The sequence below is a fragment of the Crocuta crocuta genome, unplaced genomic scaffold (assembly GCF_008692635.1).
Source record: "Crocuta crocuta isolate KB4526 unplaced genomic scaffold, BGI_CrCroc_1.0 scaffold176, whole genome shotgun sequence".
Classification (NCBI taxonomy): domain Eukaryota; kingdom Metazoa; phylum Chordata; class Mammalia; order Carnivora; family Hyaenidae; genus Crocuta; species Crocuta crocuta.
In genome coordinates this window covers 786,316-805,815 of record NW_027531905.1, presented here as the reverse complement: position 1 = coordinate 805,815, position 19,500 = coordinate 786,316, and the positions used below count along the sequence as shown (strand labels likewise).

The 19,500-nt window shown below is 41.8% G+C and overlaps 1 protein-coding gene across 1 annotated transcript in view; it reads right to left on the bottom strand.

Annotated features, from left to right (window-relative positions):
• Positions 1-8,474, bottom strand: part of PKP2 (plakophilin 2) — a 79,510-nt gene extending 71,036 nt beyond the window's left edge. Inside the window, exons 1-2 of the mRNA XM_077774526.1 lie at positions 8,385-8,474; positions 6,713-7,410 (exon numbers count right to left, since the gene is read on the bottom strand). Of these exons, the coding sequence (XP_077630652.1) occupies positions 6,713-7,410; positions 8,385-8,393 (707 nt within the window). The 5' untranslated portion in view covers positions 8,394-8,474. The remainder of the gene's footprint in view (positions 1-6,712; positions 7,411-8,384) is intronic.
• Positions 8,475-19,500: the final 11,026 nt, after the last annotated feature.

Here is a 19,500-nt window from a genome sequence, read left to right as displayed (position 1 = left end):
AGAGAGAGAGAGAGAGAGAGAGAGAGATGGCGTGAGCAGGGAAGGGTCAGAGAGAAGGAGACACAGAATCTGAAACAGGCTCCAGGGCTCTGAGCTGCCAGCACAAAGCCTGACGCGGGGCTCTAACCCACGAACTGTGAGATCATGACCTGAGCTGAAGTCGGACGCTTAACCAACTGAGCCACCCAGGCGCCCCTAACATTTATTTTTGAGAGACAGAGAGACAAAGCCTGAGCAGGGAAGGGCGGAGAGAGAGGGAGACTCAGAACCTGAAGCAGGCTCCAGGCTCCGAGCTGTCAGCACAGAGTCCAACACAACGCGGGGCACAAACTCATGAACTGAGAGATCATGACCTGAGCCGAAGTCCGCCGCCTAACCAATTGAGCCACACAGGCTTTACATTTAATTTAAAAAATTAAATTAATTAATTTAATTAATTAATTAAAAAATAATTTAATTAAATTAATTTAATTTTAAATTAAATTATTTAATTTAAAAATAAGAAAGTATTTTTAAATTAAAGTACATACAGTGTTTTTTTAAAACACAATGTTATTGCACATTTAATAGATTATAGTGTACACATAACTTTTATATGCACTGGGAAAACAAAATATTCACTTTATTTTGGTGGTCTGGAACCTAACCTACCACACCTCTGAGGTATGCTTATAAATTATATATTAGCCTGACCCACTAATGTATGCATATGTACAGATGTGAGTGTGTGTAATATTATGAACATGTGTGTGGGTGTGACACAGGTGAGAAGATAAGAGTAATGGGACTCATGACTAAAAACCAATACCCAGTGTTTCTGATGCACATGTTCAAACATACAAGTGTTACCTCATGAGTACAAGGGTATTAAGAATGAAGCAGAATAGTTTTGGCATCTGTACTGAGAATTATATAATGATCTCATATTTTAAAATGTTGTGCCTCAGGAGTCAGTTTAATGGGTAAAAAATGTAGGCTATTATCATGAAACCCGGAATTTGAGTCACTTTTATTTCGTATAAATACACCTTTCAAAAGAGATGGAAATTTATACGCATGGACTCCAGCGCCTTTACAGAGAAATTAAAACTCTAACACTCTCAATCTCAGTGGCAATTTTAAATCTTTACTGTCCATCCCTATAAGGTGCTTCAACTGATGAAAGATCATTTATAACATAAGAATGGCCTTCTGTTCAATGTGGCTTTTTTTTTTTTTTTTTTTAAGGATTAAGCCTTTAATCGACTTCATAAGTCATACATGACTCAGGAAAGTTTGAATTTCCCAACACTGTTAACACCCACAAATAATTCCATTACTCCTTTCTTTTCCTGAACATGATTCACAAAGAAGCTCTCCATCCACTGCTAATCAATCCAGTGCTACTTCACATTATCATTAAAAACAATTCCCAAACTAGTTTGAGCCCTGTACTGGGTGCTTCTGTCACCACAGAGCCTGCTTCAGATCCTGTCCCCCACTCTCTGCCCTCCCCTACTCATGCTCTCTCAAAAATAAAAACATTTAAAAAAAATTCCCAAACCAAAGGAGGACTTTTTAGAAGATTTGCAACAGCTGTCAGGGTGTGGATTTTCTGTTTTGTTCCTGTCTACGCAGTCCAACTCTGTAACACGGCATACGTTCTGACCCCAGTCTGGTTTCATCTCCTTATGGTCTTCAACCCACTCCCATCCCTCCTCTGACCACTTACCCCATCCTCCAAACACATCAAACTTTTAATTCTTCTCTAAACACTGCATGCCTCTTCACAAGCTGCTCTGATTTTTATAGAAAGCTCATCATTCTACCTCATTCTTATCCATTCTTCACAATTCAATTCAAATATTGACAGGTCTGTAAAATCTTTGCGTGGTCCTATCCCCAGATAGAGCTATTCCAAATTTCTTCTATTCTCCCACAGCATTCCCTCCCACTCCTTCCTCCTCTCTCTCTCTCTCTCCCTCCTTCCTTCCTTCCCTCTTTCCTTCCCATTCAATTACACAGCACATCCTGAAGGCTGCAGAAATGTGCCCTGGGAGATGGGGCTGGGGGGCCAGGAGGAGAATCAGGAAGAGTAGTTGCACCTGGGCCCCATTTTCACCTGAACAAGTTCCCCAGACTCCAGAAGTCATTTTAACAACTTCAGAGAATGTTAAAATGATGTCAATGTATATGAAAAATGCAAGAGGAGGCAGTGTACGCTATCATCGGTCACAAATGAGATGACATAGGAAAAAAATTTAAAAATGGTATTTTTTTGTGTGTGCAATCCTTCAGCAACCAGTGTTCCTGCTAACTCACAACACTGCCCTGCCTGAGGCTGGCTCTCAGATATTCTACGTATTAACGGGGCTACACCTCAGAGGGCCAAACAAATGTAAGATGACGAATGGAGAGGTCGTGAGTGTTGTCGGATGCTCAGGAAATGCAGGTTCCCCCTCCACTCCATAAAGGTTTAAGTGTTATGAAAGCACTGCTTTGGGAATATGCCTCTGGTGGAGGTATGTGTTTCTCGAGACCATGTTGAGGGAACTGTAAGAGTCTTAGCTGAGAAAATAAAGCCTTGAACTTGGACATTAAAAATGGAAATGGAAAGAAAGATATAGCTGAAAGAGACTTGAAGAATCAAAGAACTGAAGAGGATGTGGAAGAATTTTTCTGTTCTGTGCCGCTCTCTGTCACAAACTTCACTGGTAATCCTACTAGAGATTCAATCTCTCTCCATGGCCTCCATCTACTAATCTCAGAGTACAACGCTCTATTGTTCTCTGAATTTCCATAACCTAGCGCTTGATGTGTCTCATTTTCTTTTTCCGTGATCCTCTCCTAGATCTTCTTGTAGCCATCCCATTTCTACCGCTTACAGTGCTGGGTTCAGTGGAGGAGCCCAATATTCATTTGCTGAACCACTAGTTCCCCACAGGTACAAAAATCATTATTTTCAGGAAAACAAACCTGGAATATTTTACTTGGCAATTTCTTAAACCTTTCCCATCAGTCTGATTTAAACAGATATTGACTGTCTTTCACTCCAATGTTTTCACTCTTGGTTTTCAGCTGCATTAGTAACTGGCCAGCCATTCTGCTTTTGGAAAGAAAGATCCATTGTTTGATACGTTATGTCATCACGTAGGTTTATAATTTTACCTAGCTACTCTGTAGAAATCTTCCAGATACATGCAAGACCTCTTCTTTACATGTGGGACTTCCATTAGACCAAAAACAACCAAAAAAAAAGTAGATTCCAAAAACAAGGGCTGGATAGATTTGAAATGGGAGAGAATGCAGGGCAAAGGAGAACACAGGGCTCTCGGGACGCAGCCTCGGGAGCTTAAATGCTATGGGGCACACTAAAGAAAGGGAGACACAGACACCATAAACATAGGCATCAGGCATGAATGTCACCTTGATCACCTCTTTTCCTTATTATAGGAAATATCTCTGACCCCTTCTCCTTTTATGCAGAGAGCAACGCGTTCAAGAAGAGTTCGTTTTTTTTTCTCTAGAATGGCAACTTCGGGAATTGTCAAGAATAGAATTCTTACCCTTTATTCTAAATTTCTTGACTCCCAAGTGTTCCTTCTATTCTTTGAAATACAATAAATTATCCTAATGAAATCAGCCCTCTCCATTAAAACAATAACCCAAAATACCACAGTTAATACTTCTAGAATCTGAGCAACAAAAGAACTTAGATGGCAAAAAGTAAAGCGTTTCTATTTCATTTCCTCCTTCCTTAATTCTTTCATTCTCTCGCCGTATGTTTATATAGTGCCTATGCTGGGCCTGCCTCTCTTTTAGGGTACTGAGAATATGAAGATGATAAGACACTCACAGGAAGTTAAAAGTCTAGAGGGGAAACAGGTAAAAAAAAAATGAATAACCACAATGTATTATTCTGGTAGAGACACCCACACAGTGCAGCTATCTGGGGCACCTAGATTGTGAGGGGCGTCATCAGGAAATAGGCAGTATCTGGGCTACATCCAGAATCATGAGAAGCCAGGCAAAACCAGAGCTACTGGGGACAAGAAGGCAGAGACTGATAGAGATTGATGGATAGAGGGGGGAAAAAAGGCAGGCAGGCAGGAAGAAGGAAGTGAAGAGGTTTCAAGTGGTTTGGAGTGGGGTGGGGGGAGTGGGGACGGTGGTGAGAAAGGGTAAAGGACAGTAGAAAGAGCCGGGACTGGAGTGATAAGCAGAGGAGAAAACATGGACTGGGCTGTGTGTGCCATGATGCAAAGTACAAAAACTTGGTGGACTTATGGGAAGGTAAAATCTAGGCAGAGAAACAATCAGATTGGGAAGATCATTCTAATGGCCAGAGAATAGCTCTGAGTGAGCAAGACCAGAGGAAGAGAGATGTATGCAATGAAGACAGACAGAAGGATAAAAATGTAAGGCCCATTAAGGAGGTTAAAATATGGTGCTGTGACTGGGGAGGGTTGGAGATAAGTATAACTTCTAGGTTTGTAAATGGTAGGACTTCAGTATGAGTAAATGGTTAGGAGTAGATGGTAAGGAGGAGCTAATAAATCGGGTTTTTGATATACTGAGTGTAGGATGTCCAGGAGGTTGCTAGAAATGCATGAGGATCTAGATAGAGTTCAGGACAGAGGACAGTCCTGAAGATAAAACTTTGGGAATCATGAGGATACATGGTACACGGGCCTCTCTGGATGAGTGCCTGCACTCATAACAGGAAGGTTACTCAAGATGACCTCCCTGGACATGCAGAAAAGGAGCACTCAGAGAAGACGAAGATGTGGCTCGAGAGGCGTGTGGAAAAGCAGGAGAGGCTGGTGCCCTGGAGACCGATGGGAGACAGAACTTCACTGACAGTGCTGTCAAATGCTGTGTGTTATAAGGACTAAATGTGTGTCTGCTTTGGATGTGGCAAAAAGGCAGCCATTGGTGGGGAGACTGTTCCAGCAAAATGGTAGGGACTGAAGCCAAACGCAGCAGAGTGAGGAGACTGGGAAGTGACAGCGTGGCTCAACAGGCATGGGGACACAGAGATGGAGGAAGAGTAGAAGGCTAATTGTCAGAGGATGTGGCATGAGTGTTCTGTTATTGCTAAAATCACTGTGTGAAAACCGTGCCATGGAAAAATCCTAGGATATAGTAGGCATCTAATAAATTTCAAATTCCCCGTTTAAAAGCCTTGATCAGAGGTGCCTGGGTGGTTCAGTCAGTTAAGCATCCGACTTCGGCTCAGCTCATGATCTCACGGTTGGTAGGTTCGAGCCCCGCGTCAGGCTCTGTGCTGACAGCTAGCTCAGAGCCTGGAGCCTGTTTCGGACTCTGTGTCTCCCTCTCTCTCTGACCCTCCCCTGCTCACGCTGTCTCTCTCTCTCTCAGAAATAAATAAAAATATTTTTAAAAATCGTAAACAAATAGATAAATAAAAGCCTTGATCAGCTTTTTCTTCCATAAACTAATGACCTCATAACATTTTCTTCTTTCTAAGTATGTTCATATTGACAAAGATTGGCATTCAGTAAGAAATCTTAGAAGTCTTGGGGCACCTGGGTGGCTCAATCAGTGAAGCATCCAACTCTCAATCTTGGCTCAGGTCACCATCTCACAGTTCATTGAGTTCAAGACCCACATTAGGCTCCATGCTGACGGTAAGGAGCCTGCTTAGGGTTCTCACTCCTTTCCCCCTTCTTTCTGTCCCTCCTCCATTTGCACTGGCTCTCACTCAAAATAAATAAATTAATTAAAAAAAAAGTTAGAAGTCTCATGCTCAGCTTTGCTTTATAAAACATATTTGCTCCTTCAGGATTCGATAAATCCTAACATCTTGTATCAGCAGGGCCTGCCCGGTCAACGAGTATTAGGTCAATTTCTCTTAAAGAAATCATGAGAAATGACAACTTCCACTAAACAATTTTAGAAATTAAAAAAAACCCCATATTTAATGTTTTACCATAATAATACGACATCATTATTTTGGGAGCTATTGATTTAATAATCAAATAACGTCTCAACCTTTCTCTTAGTAACTTCCTCAGTTCATGAAATTTGTACTCCATCATTAAACCTGAATAAGAGTTAAGTTCCAACAGTCAGATTACATGAGCCACAAAGTCCATACGAGAGTCAAGAGCAGGACTTTGAAAATTTGATTATTTTAATTATTCAGTATTGCCAAAAAAATACCCTCCAAATCACTGCTGCTAGAATCAAAGAGTAAAAGCATCAGTGTCAGCACCTAGAAATTAGCTGCTTTTGCTTATTTGAGTCTTCATCTTTTTAGGACAGTAGTTCTCAAAATAGCATATGAAGTTTACTCTTAACACGGGCAAAAAGCATTTTTCCCTTCTTTCCTTCCTTCATTTCAAGGAATGATTGAGCAAATACGTGCAATTACCTATTTCTTGGTCTACTTTGGAGTTAGCTCCCATCCAGAGCAGTTTTCACACAGCCAAGGGGTGGCCAGCCCTTCAGCCAGCATCTAGTTTGGAACAGATGGACTAACTGTCACATTTCCCGACAAAGCTGCCATAGGAGCAGGTAGCTTGGCCCCTGTCCCTGAGGTAAATAGGCTAATCTGTCAATTAGGCAGCCGCCTGGAAAGTCATTATTTTAAACACTTATCTCTGGAAGCCTTTCACCGCGGCCCCAGAAGCGCCAGCTCGCACCCTAAGGGCTGTGGGAACAGAATGTGCTGGCACTGACTGTGCCACAGATTGACAAGGGGACTCACCCGAGCTGGGAGTCCGTGAAAGTGCTTCTCTCCGCGAGCACGTTCCCGCTTCCGCCTGCTGCCACTTGGCCCACCGTCATGTGTGCCCTCCTCCCGCCTGAATCCCCGGCGACGCTGGGCCCGGCTTCCCTCACCATGCGGGTGCTGTGGAAGGAGCTCTGGTGCCAGGAGGACCGCGAAGCCCTGTTCTGAGTGACGGGCTGCAGGGGCACCAGCGGCCTGACCTGCCCCGCGGCAGGCCCCGAGCTCAGGTAGTTCTCTTTCTCCAAGAGGTTGCCCATGCTGTGGCTGGTCCCGGGCCTGGGGTACGTGGGCAGCACCGGGTTGACGGGGGCAGGGTCGAAAACGGCGTCGTTGACAGACCCGTACTGGTACTGTCTGTGGTAGGTGTCGTAGTGGCGATGTCTGCTCGTGGCCGCCGAGTGATTGAAGCCCACAATCTCGGAGCGAGCATATCTGGGGGGCAGAAGGAGGGTGGACCTCCTGCTGTCTTGGTGCCGCAGGGTGTGCCCGGCCTGGCTTCTCTGGCTGTACTGGTAATCGCTGTGTGAGTAATGAATCCTCTCAGGGCTGCTGTCTGGAGAGATCTCCAGTCTCCTCAGAGGCTGCCTCCAGGATCTCCCTTCCACGGACTTCTGTGAACTGTACTGTGCAGTTCCTCTCCCCCAGCGATTTTCGTAAGTGGCAGTGGTGCCTGGCTGCAGAGAAATCCAGTTTAAATGAGGCATAAATCAGTTTTCATCTTTGTTAAAGACCAACTACTCTAGGACTATGACATCAAGTGTCTGTGTCTAAATCATATGAAGAAGTTGGCCCGTTTTCTAAAAAAGAGACTTCATTATTTGTACTGTTTTGTATTAAGTTATTTGTACTAAGGTTTGATACTATTTTACTACAAAAAAAATTTTTTTAATCTTTATTTATTTTTGAGAGAGACAGAGAGAGTGAGCAAGCAGGGGAGGGGCAGAGAGAGAGGGAGACACAGGATCCAAACCAGGCTCCACACTGAGAGCAGAGCCTAATGTGGGGCTTGAACTCACGAACCATGAGATCACGACCTGAGCCAAAATCAAGAGTTGGATGATTAACCAACTGAGCCACCCAGGTGTCCCAGATGTGACACTAGTTAAAGTCCCCGGTTTTCCATGGTGTCCACACAAAAATCAATCTTCATATAATTCATTTAGGAAATTGCAATATTTGGGAAAGGTAAATATTAAAAAATAACCAATGGGAAGGGGTGCCTGGTTGGCTCAGTCGGTGGAGCATGTGACTCTTGATCTTGGGGTCATGAGTTCAAGCCCCATGTTAGGCACAGAGCTTACTTAAAAAAATAAAAATAGGGGCGCCTGGGTGGCTCAGTCGACACGCTTACGCATGGTTAAGCGTCCGACTTCGGCTCAGGTCATGATTTCACAGTTCGTGGGTTCGAGCCCTGCGTCGGGCTCTGTGCTGACAGCTAGCTCAGAGCCTGGAGCCTGTTTCAGATTCTGTGTCTCCCTCTCTCTCTGACCCTCACCTGCTCACACTGTCTCTCCCTCTCTCTCAAAAATAACTAAAACATTAAAAAAAATTTTTTAAATAAAAATAAAACAATAAAGATCTACAAAAAAAAAGCTTAAAAATGTTTTCATGGTAATCTGATAACTAGGTTATTACTTTGGTACCCTACCTTTAGCATGTCATAGGTTTTAGTACCAGGAGAACGCCCACCGGCAAAATCATTCTCAACCAAGTGTAGGTTATAGACATACTCAGGAACACTGCTAGTTCGGTGAAGGTTTCCTGCAATCAAACACATAATAAAATATTAAGTAGGCCAACTGGTAGTTAAGGATTATACAATAATATAGCATATTTTAAATTTAAGTAATTAAGACCAATACCAAGTATTAGTGTTTTTAGTGTTGGTTTAACATCACCCTGAGAGGTGNTATAAGCTTTTCAAAATGAAAGTTGAAAAATAAAAAATATATATATATTTTTAAAGATTAGTTTTTATATATTGGCTTAGGTTGTGCATCCCATAAATTTTCTGTTTCTTAAGTCAGACAAGGAGAACTCTATGCCCCGGGCGGGAATTCAGAAGCTTCCTGAGAAGGATGTAGGTGTAGGCAATAAATATAATGGTGACAAATGTAATGGTGACTCAACACTGTTAGATAAGAGAGCTTGTAAAAACAATAAGGTGGGTCGGTGTGGTCAAAGAAAACATAGATCAGCTTGAAAAGGGTCAAGCCTGGGGTTGAGGTATTTATTTGGTAATAGGAGTTAGGCAGGAGAAGAGATCAACCTCTGAACTACAGATGAGTGCTTTCGAGGAACTACCTGACGCTCTCTCAGTGCGGTGGTCTAATCTGGCGCACACCCCTACAAACACCAAGTAGGAGGCACCTTACCTGTTCACTCTGTGAGGACTAAAGAGACTCTCAATGGACGCAGGCCTCTTAAAAGACTCCTCTTTGAGGAGGGGACAGTGGAGGACAGTGTTGTGACCCTGTTCTACCTCCTTTATCTTTGTCTCAACTTTTTTTAAATGTTTCTCACTTTGAGAGAGAGAGAGAGAGAGAGAGAGAGAGAGGAGGGGAGGGATAGAGAGACAGGGAGAGAGAGAATCCCAAGCAGGCTCTGCGCTGTCAGTGTATAGCCCAGTGCGGGGCTTGAGCTCATGACCAGTGAAATCGTAACCTGAGCTGAAATGAAGAGCCGGATGCTTAACTGACTGAGTCACCTAGGCAGCCCCTTCTCTCAACTTTCTATTTGTTTTTCTTTTATAATCTCCCACTGCCTTAAACAAAAAAAATCAAAATAATCACAGATATGTAAAACCTAGGAAATTTCTGGTTCCGATTTTAATCAAAATTTCCTTTTCCTTTAAAAATCAGAGGAAAAAATACTCAATGAACTCTCTCAGGTTTCAGACTCATGAAGGACGTGGAGAATAAAACAACACGGGCAGTCTCTTTCCAACACGTTTGGAACATACCAGCATGCTTTCCCGACAAGATTATTATAAAGTCAAAATTTCAAAGGCTAACAATAGATTCACATTTTTTAAAAATAGAATCACATATTTTGTGGGGGTGGGGGGGTGGAGAGTGTCCATTCCAAATTATGTTTGTACATGTGTCTTATTTCCCGAAGCCAACCAACATAGCTGGTAAACAGTTTCAGGCCTCAAAGGGTCCTGGGGGAGACAGGCTTAGAACTGTCACTTGTTCTAAGATCAGGGAAGGTGAGGTAAGCCAGGCATTTGCTGTTTCTAGAGCCTGATTTCTCCATAAGGGCAGGTAAAAGGCTAGGTAACCCCTTATTTTTAACCTCAATGACAGAGGATGTCTGGAACCTGGACACTGAATGCGGGAAAGAATTCTGTACAGCTCCAGAGCAGAGGCTGTGAAGCCGGAAGGGCTCAATTCTCAAAGCCCGCCTGAGGCTCCTGGCCCGGCTTGCCAAAGCTGTCCTAGGCCCCACAACTCTGCCCCCACTGATCCTCTGTCACCCCTGCTCTCCACCTCAGGCTATCCAAAAAGCAGCGTAGCAGTGATCCCGCTGGTGTGGTAAAGGAGCCCAGCTGGGCAGGTCCAGAGAACATCCTGGCTCTAATCCTGAAGGGTCTGGGACCAGGTGCCCTCAGTGCTAGGGATAAAGAAAGGCCAGGGGGAGAGGCAGGCGTACGTTCAGGCTGTGCCCAGCTCCAATCAAACAGAAGTCTTTTTCACAGAGGTTGTGGCCAAGTAGAAAATTATTGGTCACTTGATATATATCAAATTAATTGTCTTTGAAAATAGTAGTTCAAAATTTTGGATTATATGAAAGCTGAATATGAGTCGGGAACAATCTAGAATGGGAAAACACTAATGACATATGTGGATGGTAGCTAGAACAATGAATTCCAGTGACACGGTGGAAGATGTAAAGGTGCAATTTTAAAAACCCCCGAGGAAATTTCTTCAAGAGGCCCCTTTAGCCCATGATCACCCGCAGTATTAACTACTACCCTTGCACGACTTCCAGAACAACAGGTAGACATTCAGGAAAAGAGTTAATGGGGGACTGCCGTTTTCAAGCAGATTCCTGCAAAGATTTGAAATGTGTAACAATCTATGGTAAAGATCCAGTGAAACAATGTATCCTACCAAAATAGCTACTCAGTGAATTTTATAATCAGGCCTACTGAAGATGTTTAAATCACATTGTTGCTGAGGGCTGTAAGGCTTTTTTTTAAATTTTTAATGTTTATTTTTGAGAGAGAGAAAGAGCGAGTGAGCATGAGAGCGCGAGTAGGGGAGGGGGAGAGAGAGACACACACACAGAATTCAAAGTTGCTCCAGGCTCTGAGCTGTCAGCACAGAGCCTGATGCAGGGTTCGAATGCACCAGCTGTGAGATCATGACCTGAGTGGAAGTTGAACGCTCAACTGAATGAGCCACCGAGGTGCCCTGGCTTAAGGCTTTTTAAAGGAACTTACATGAACTCCTTATATCTCAATATTGTTTTTTTTTTTAAAGAACTCAATTTTTATGTTTCTTTTCAATATTCCTGTCATGCTGAGCCAGGAATCATCATCTCCTTTAATAAATAGGGAAACTTAAGTTATTTGCTTTATTATTTTTAAGTGTTTATTTTTGAGAGTGAGAGAGAGAACGCAGGGAGGGAGAAGGGCAGGGAGAGAGGGCTAGGGAGGATCCAAAGCAGACTCTGTGCTGACGGCAGAAAACCAGACACAGAGCTTGAACTCAAGAACCTTGAGATCATGACCTGAGTCAACCTCAGATGCTAAACCAATTGAGCCACCCAGGCGCCCTAAGCAATTTACTTGCTTTAAATTGCAAAGCGATTTTGTGTCACATTTGAACTCCTGGTTTCCTCATTTTCACTGGTCTCTGCTATTTGATTGCATTGTGGTCTTTCTGAAATTGCCATTTGCCAAAGCTCTGGCGGGGGCATTATCACAGGTTTGGATATGAAGACTGAAAGCTATCATTCTCTCTCCTCGAGAACCTTTACCTGGGTAACTCCAAATACTCTGTAACTATTAAATCTTTATTTCCTGACATCAGTTCTTAAAAAGAAGTCTCTCCTTCAGTTTTCGGATCAATGAACTGAGACCAGTTTACTGGTGCCCAAAATAACTATAACACAGTTGGGAACAAGGAATAAAATAAGCGTGGATCTTCAAGCCACAGACTCTCTTCCCGTGCTAGAAAGGTTGGGACTCCTGATACTCAGCTTTCAGGTTTCTCTGGCTAAAGGGCTAATTAATCTCAAAAAACGAGTAATGCAGATCCTAGGCAGTCATGAGTTTGAGATCAGTGTGGTGGATTAAAGATGAATTTCCAGCTGTATGCTAAGATTTTAAAGAAATTTTGAACTGGGTGGAATTTTTTAAGTTTTTTTTTAATGTTTTATTTATTTCTGAGGGAGAGACAATATGGGAAGGGGAGGGTCAGAGAGAGAGGGAGACACAGAATCCGAAACATGCTCCAGGCTCCGAGCTAGCTGTCAGCACAGAGCCCGACGCAGGGCTCAAACCCACGAGCTGTGAGATCATGACCTGAGCTGAAGTCGGACGCTCAACCGACTAAGCCACCCAAACTGGTGGAATTATTTTTTTAAAGATATATATTAATCAGGATGGAAACTAATCTCTTTAAACAAGTCATTTTTTCTGTTCAGAGGATAAAATATGTAATGATGACTACTGAACACATATAATAACTCAGTCATGCCCTTTTCCAAAACGAAAAACAACAAAGCAAATAAAAACATAGCATATTTACAGGTACATCCTCTTTAAATAAATCCAACATGAAAATTCAGATCTTCTAATATGGAATATCAGGGTACCTTCATATTTCAAAGACTTTGTTTACTTCACAAAATGAGGCAGGTATCTTCTCTAAATGGAAGAAATCTGTGGACTTGGCCTGGCACCTCCAATCCTTTCTGTGTGCCTAGACAAATCACTCAGATGCCTCAGTTTCCCATAATTCCAGTTACTAACAGAATGGGTGAGACAGAGGTTTACCTGAGAAACCATATATATAAGTGCTTTTAAAATTATAAAGGAACATGCAAAAATGAGATAGTTTTTAAAATAGAATTTGGGGGAGCGCCTAGGTGGCTCAGTCAGTTGAGCATCTGAATCTTGGTTTTGGCTCAGGTCATGATCTCATGGTTTCCTGGGTTTGAGCCCCACGTTGGGCTTTGTGATGGCAGCACTAAGCCTGCTTGGGATTCCCTGTCTCTCTCTCTGCCCCTCCCCCACTTGCAATGTCTCTGTCTCTCTCAAAACAATAAACTGTAAAAAAAATTTTAATAAAATTAAAAAATAAAGTAGAACTTGGATTACAAAAATTTGTTTTTTACACTTTTTCATGAATTGATCTGTTCTATTTTTTAATTTTTTAAGTTTATTTCTCAGAGAGAGAAAGAGAGACAGCATGGGCAGGGGAGGGTCAGATAGAGAGGGAGACACAGAATCTGAAACAGGCTCCAGGCTCTGAGCTAGCTGTCAGCACAGAGCCCGACATGGGGCTCGAACCCACGATCTGTGAGATAATGACCTGAGCCGAAGTCGGACGCTTAATTGACTGAGCCACCCAGGCTCCTCTAATCTGTTCTAGAATGGGGGATAAACTAGTGTGCATGCTTTAATTTACACTGTGTTGTATCTCAGAGTTTTTATTCTGGTAAATTTACCAGTGACATTGAATTTAACTTTTTCTGGTTATTTGTGATTGACCCAGACACTGAGGATCACATGATATTGTGGTTTTTCCAGCCATTCATTTCATTCGTACAATGTGTAAATGTGCCTCTAGAGTTTCCTAAAGAAGGTGATGATTTATAGAAACTATTTCAAATTAACATTACATGGGCAACATTATCCATACCTTTTCTTCTAAGTATGCCATTGACATTTTATGGAACCACTTTAAGGGAAATGAATGAGATAGTTACAGAACAACTTTAAACCCCACCTCCACAAATAACAAGCAGGTCAGGTCAAAGCAATGGTAGGAGGAGGGGTGTTGATGGGAGTTGGTTTTGAGGGTGGAAAGAGGCCAAATTGCTCGGAAGATTGCACAGGTGTAGACCTCACAGGATAATGTAATTTTCTCTCTTTCCTGGTCTGAATGTTAATCTGAATGTTAGGATTCCGTAAGCAGCTCTTGGGAGAAAATATCTTGGTTTCTGGTTACGGATGCCAGTGCTGTCCAAAATAATGGATTATTGCTAGGGTTAAAAATAAACTAACTTCCATAATCAGTTTTTGTTTGTGGGTTTTGTGAGCAACTTTATTACCTAACTGGTTAAATTTAATACACTTATAAAATCAAACTGATAAGCTTCTACTGTGACTCTATTACCTCTATCTGAGCACATTTAAAAAATCAGCTACAGCTTCTCTCATGGTAAACAGACTATTGAAAACAGCTAAACAGGCAAACAAAACCTTTATATAACCTGCTATTGGACACAGTAGTATTTACATTCAGAAAAGCATCTTTGTTTTCAAGCTTCTAGTACTTACTTCTTGTACTCTCTTGGTTATAAAACTGATTTGACTATAAGAAAAGAATTTGTAGAGCTGGAGACAGAAGCAATTCCCATGAAAACAGGGATGGCTAAAAGTATACACAGAAATCAGCAGGTGTTCACTACTAGTGTTGATTTGAACACTACCCGTAATTGTGCTGATGCTCACAAAACGTTGTCTTCACAGTGTGGGCTGACAATGGTGGAAAGAGAGCCCAGAGGTGTAAAAACTATCATCTTCTGGTATTTGGCCTTTCACCAGCAGCCTCTGCTAATAGCAGTTCTCCTCACACACCTTAAAAAGCTTTAACTTCTGAGCATCTGGGTGGCTCAGGCAGTTAAGCTCCGATTTTTGATTTCCTCTAGGGTCCTGACCTCATAGTTTATGGGTTCAAGCCCCGTGCTGGGCTCTGTGCTGACAATGCAGAGCCTGTGAGGGATTCTCTCTCTCTCTCTCTCTCTATGCCTCTCCCCTGCGTGTTCTCTCTCTCTCTCAAAATAAATAAATTAAAAAGAAATTTAACTTCTTCACTAAAACTGGGAGCATGTCATTATAGATGAGACAAGGCATCTTAAAAACTGATTAGAATTTGTATAAAATTCATATTTAAATGGCTCCTTGGGGGGCCTGGGTGGCTCAGTCAGTTAAGCATCTGACTTCCGCTCAGGTCATGATCTCGCAGTTCGTGGGGTTCAGCCCTGTGTTGGGCTCTGTGCTGACTGCCAGCTCAGGGCCTGGAGCCTGTTTCAGATTCTGTGTCTCCCTCTCTCTCTGACCCTCCCATGCTCACGCTGTCTCTTTCTCTCTCAGAAATAAAAACATTCTTTAAAAAATTTAAAAAAATATAAATGGCCCCTTAAAGTCTGTTGGTACTGTTATCTACATAGCCATTCTACTATGAGTAAAACTGTCATTCAACCTGGCACTCCAAGTTCTTACCAACAAAAAAAAGTAGGAGCTTAAAACATGAATTCACTAGGACTTATCAGGAACCATACATCAGGGCTCTGGAATTGGTGAAGGATTCTTCTTTTGCCTGTGTGGGCATATGACCCAGGATTCATTTTCCTGGACTTACATTAAAATATATATATATATGTATTTCTTTTATCTTCTGTTCTTACTTTCTAAGAAAAATGAACAGATACTTCTGGAAACCAAAATTCTACACCATGCATACAACTCAGGTGAGTTCTTGCTCAGGCTAGACAATGAACACAATTTGTTGGTTTAGAAACTATGACAAAGAATTATTCCAAAGTAGGTCAAAATCTATTAACGTTCTGCATTATTGAAAAATGAACAAAAAGTGTGCGGTGCTTATTGCGACCAATTAACACAACTTACATGATCAAATATGAGAAACAACTTGTATACTGGGTACTAGTTATGACTTCTCATAAAGCTGACATTCCAGCAGTCAGCATCGGTGACGCAGTGTAAGCACAGCACGGCTGCCTTCCGACGAAGGTGACTATGCCAGGGACAGACCAGCTCTCCTCACAGAATGGGCCACACGCTCCATGGGCCACTACGGATCTAGTCAATGGCTATTATCCCTCACACAATATGCCAACCAGCCACCAGAAGTCTTGAGTTTTCAGGAGGCCCCTAAACAGCTTGAGATTATCCTCTGGCAGAGTCATTTATGGCATTTGGGGGGACAGTCCTCAAATTACTGCTCTCGATGACTACAAAAACACATATTACAAAGGCCCTTAGGTACTGCAGGTGTCTATATCGTGCATTTTGTTGGAGTAGCCAGATGAGCAGAGTGTGTGATTAATAAGCACACTGGTGAAATACTAAGTTTTTATGTCCTGGAAGCTTCCAAGTCTATTAATTCCTGTGACGTGTCTCCTTACTTTGGCATTTCTGCCAATTCATTTGCTGAGATATCCCTAATGATAGCTTCAGAACTGTGATGACACTTACCACATCATACTCACAGAGTCAAAAAGATGAGTTTACAGAACTCACCAACTTAATTATTTTCTTTAAAAAACTCACTACAGGTTTTGGTAACAAGTCTCGGTCATTATGCTGCCCCTCACTTGCCAGAGCTAGTCTCTTCCCTCCTGACTCGTTCAGAGCGGCTGGCCCTTCTTGAAAATCCTCCTCCCGCCAAACCTTCCAAACATATGGTCAGAAATCCCCTGCATTTTCCAGACTTCGCTCTTGCGGAAACATCTTCTGTGACTCGCAAAGATCTTAACTTGCACTCAAGATCTCCCCCTACCCTCTGAGATAGTGCCCATCCAGGGACACAACTGAACTGAGTTTTGAGCAGCAGGTAAGAGTTAACCAGGCAGAGAGAAGGGAGGAATGAGGGCCCCAGGATTAGGAACACAGAGGACGATAAGTCACACGGGTTTGTTTGGTGGGGGTGTGGGAGTGGTGGTGATAAGATGAAGTTTGAGAAGTTGCAGGCATCAGACCCTGAAGAACTTGGAATGCCATGCTGAATGACGATTTTACTCACAGTAGAAGGGCTATATAGATAACAGCAAGGAATTTAAATCAAGAAATGATGCAGTGAGACTTGAGAGTTTATTCCAGTAGTGAGGCGAAGAATGGGCTGGAGTGAGGCCAGATTAAAGCAGGAAGAGTTTATCTTCTAGGTAAATTTTCACATCCTGACATAAAGAATAGCATCTTTTACTACTGCTTCTAGTGCAGTCTTGCATCAGCACTTGACGAGTTAATTGTTAATTAGTCATATTTCCTTACCCATTCGAAATACGCTAGTTATACAAATTCAGTTTGCACTTGATGCTTCAGGCTGACGTCTACCCTGTGGATCGCCAGAGTGGGGCCAAAATGTGAGGATGGTAGTCACATGTGTGTTCTTGCCTTGGACTGCATGGAAGGTGCTCAGGTATTTTCTGTTTCTCTGTCATTCTGGGAATAGAGAGGAAAAAATTTCTTTCCCCCTAATGTAGGCAGAATCTTTCTTCCTGTGTAGAAAAATTATGTTCTTTTTGACAAGGTGGATTCTATATCTGGATGCTAAATATTTATTGTCATTCTCTTATCTGTATGGCTTGAGTTTTCTGTCATATTTTGGTGGTCTATAAGAAGTTCCTAATATCTGTCAAGAAAAGTTCTCATTTGTTTTCCTCCTTCAAAGACAAAAGGTAATCCAATATAATAATTCTCATGGGACCCTCCTTACTCCCATCGTATGGATGTTAGTCAGATTTAAGATTTAGTGGAAATAATTTATTAAGCTTTTAATGAGCAATACTTTCTTCTGGAAATTAAGAGGTTACACACCTTTGATCATGGTGCTTCACCAATTAACACTGTTAAGTCAAAATCTGATTATCCCAAGGATATAAATGTATAGATTCCTTTAATGGTAACAGCAAATTGCACTTTCAAATGCTCAAGGTTCCTTTTTTTCTAAATATGCATTTTAATCTAAGTCTACATATCGAGTTCCTACCTCATTTTAAGCACTTGAGAGAACAATTATTATGTCTAACATAGCAATAGATTTAAGTAGATTTTTAAATATTTCTAGTATAAGAGAATCTGAAGTGGTTATTCCTTTTTGTTAATTTTTTAAAAAATATTTTTATTTATTTCTAGGAGAGAGAGAGAGAGACAGCATGAGCAGGGGAGGGTCAGAGAGAGAGGGAGACACAGACTCTGAAATAGGCTCCAGGCTCTGAGCTGGCAGTCAGCACAGAGCCCGACGCGGTGCTCGAACCCACGAACTGCGAGATCATGACCTAAGCGAAAGCTGGACACTCAACCGACTAAGCCACCCAGGCGCCCCTCCTTTTTGTTAATTTTTAAGATTATTTATTTTAAGAGAGAAAGAGAAAGAGAGAAGGGTGGGGAGGACAGAGAGAGAGAATCCCAAGCAGGCTTCATACTGTCAGTGCAGAGCCGGACACAGGGCTCGAGCCCACAAACTACGAGATCAATAGCTGAGCAGAAATCTAGCCATGGACACATAACCAACAGAGCCAGCTAAGCACTCCTGAAATTCTGTTATTCTTATCATAAGAAGTCAGGCAAGTGAGCAGGCTTACTCTAATAGAAAATTAAGTTTTTCCCCTCATTTTTCTATCTCCACTTGCAACACTGCCTTTAACTGTTTACTTTCCAGGAGTATGGCATTTACATTTTCATACATTTATGTACATGTACAAAATAGCTGGAATCCAACATTTATCTCAGAATTGTGTAATTTTAAATTCTTGAATATCATCTGAGATGGAACCAAATGATTTTTTATGGGACTTATCAACTCTGTTTTATAAATTCCAGAGATTCTAGCAACATATGTGCTTCTCATATTTCATCACTATCAGAGATAGGTTGCCAATAATGTGCTTATTCTCTTAGCAAAAGAATAAATAAATAAACCTTTTATCGATCAAACCAGAAATTAGGTTTTAGTGTAAAAATCAATGTTAACTATATTGAATATAAAATAATGCAAGTATGTATATCTTTATTCGACTACATGAGAAAAAAGTTTTAAAGCTGATAACCAAGCAGCACTTTAGAAGAATGAGCCCACAGAACAACAAATACCTTAAATATCTAAGTCAAGTGAACTCCTCTCTGTTCCCATGAATGGAACGGGCATAGATAACATTAAAGGAGACTTTTTAAAACTCTAAACAACAGTCTTTTCTTGAAGGAAACGTCCTGCAGTTTATTTGTGACACATAGACCAATGAATTTTTATAATCAAAATCACTGTTACAGCTCCATTGATTCTCAAAGATCCCTAAGACACTCTCACTCAAAACATTATCCATAAAGTCGGTGTGTTCTCACTTTTTCTAAGGGTGTGGAATATATTTTTTGTAATCGTTTTTTGCTAATGTTCTATTTCCTTTGAGTAACTATAATCAGAAGAATTTCTAAACAAATAAACAAACCCCGCACATTTTTTTTTGTACTCAAGATCTGCTAGACACTAAACAGAGTGGCCCAGGGGCTTTTTAGGCAGACACAGAGGTACCTGAAATCGGGTGGCACGAGTGATGTACAACATTCAGAGCAGCATCTCTCTGCCACCCCACCATCTGACTCTTTTTCCCCCTCTCCTGATGGCTCCCACTCTCTGAGTGATTTGTCACCTGGCTCCCAGAATTGCTTCATTCCTGGAATTTTGTTTTGGCAAACAAATAATTCATACAAGATTTGAACAATCACCCCCACCCCAACCTCACTCTCCCCAATAATGCCTATTGCCTTTCTTTTGCTTCCTTTGTTT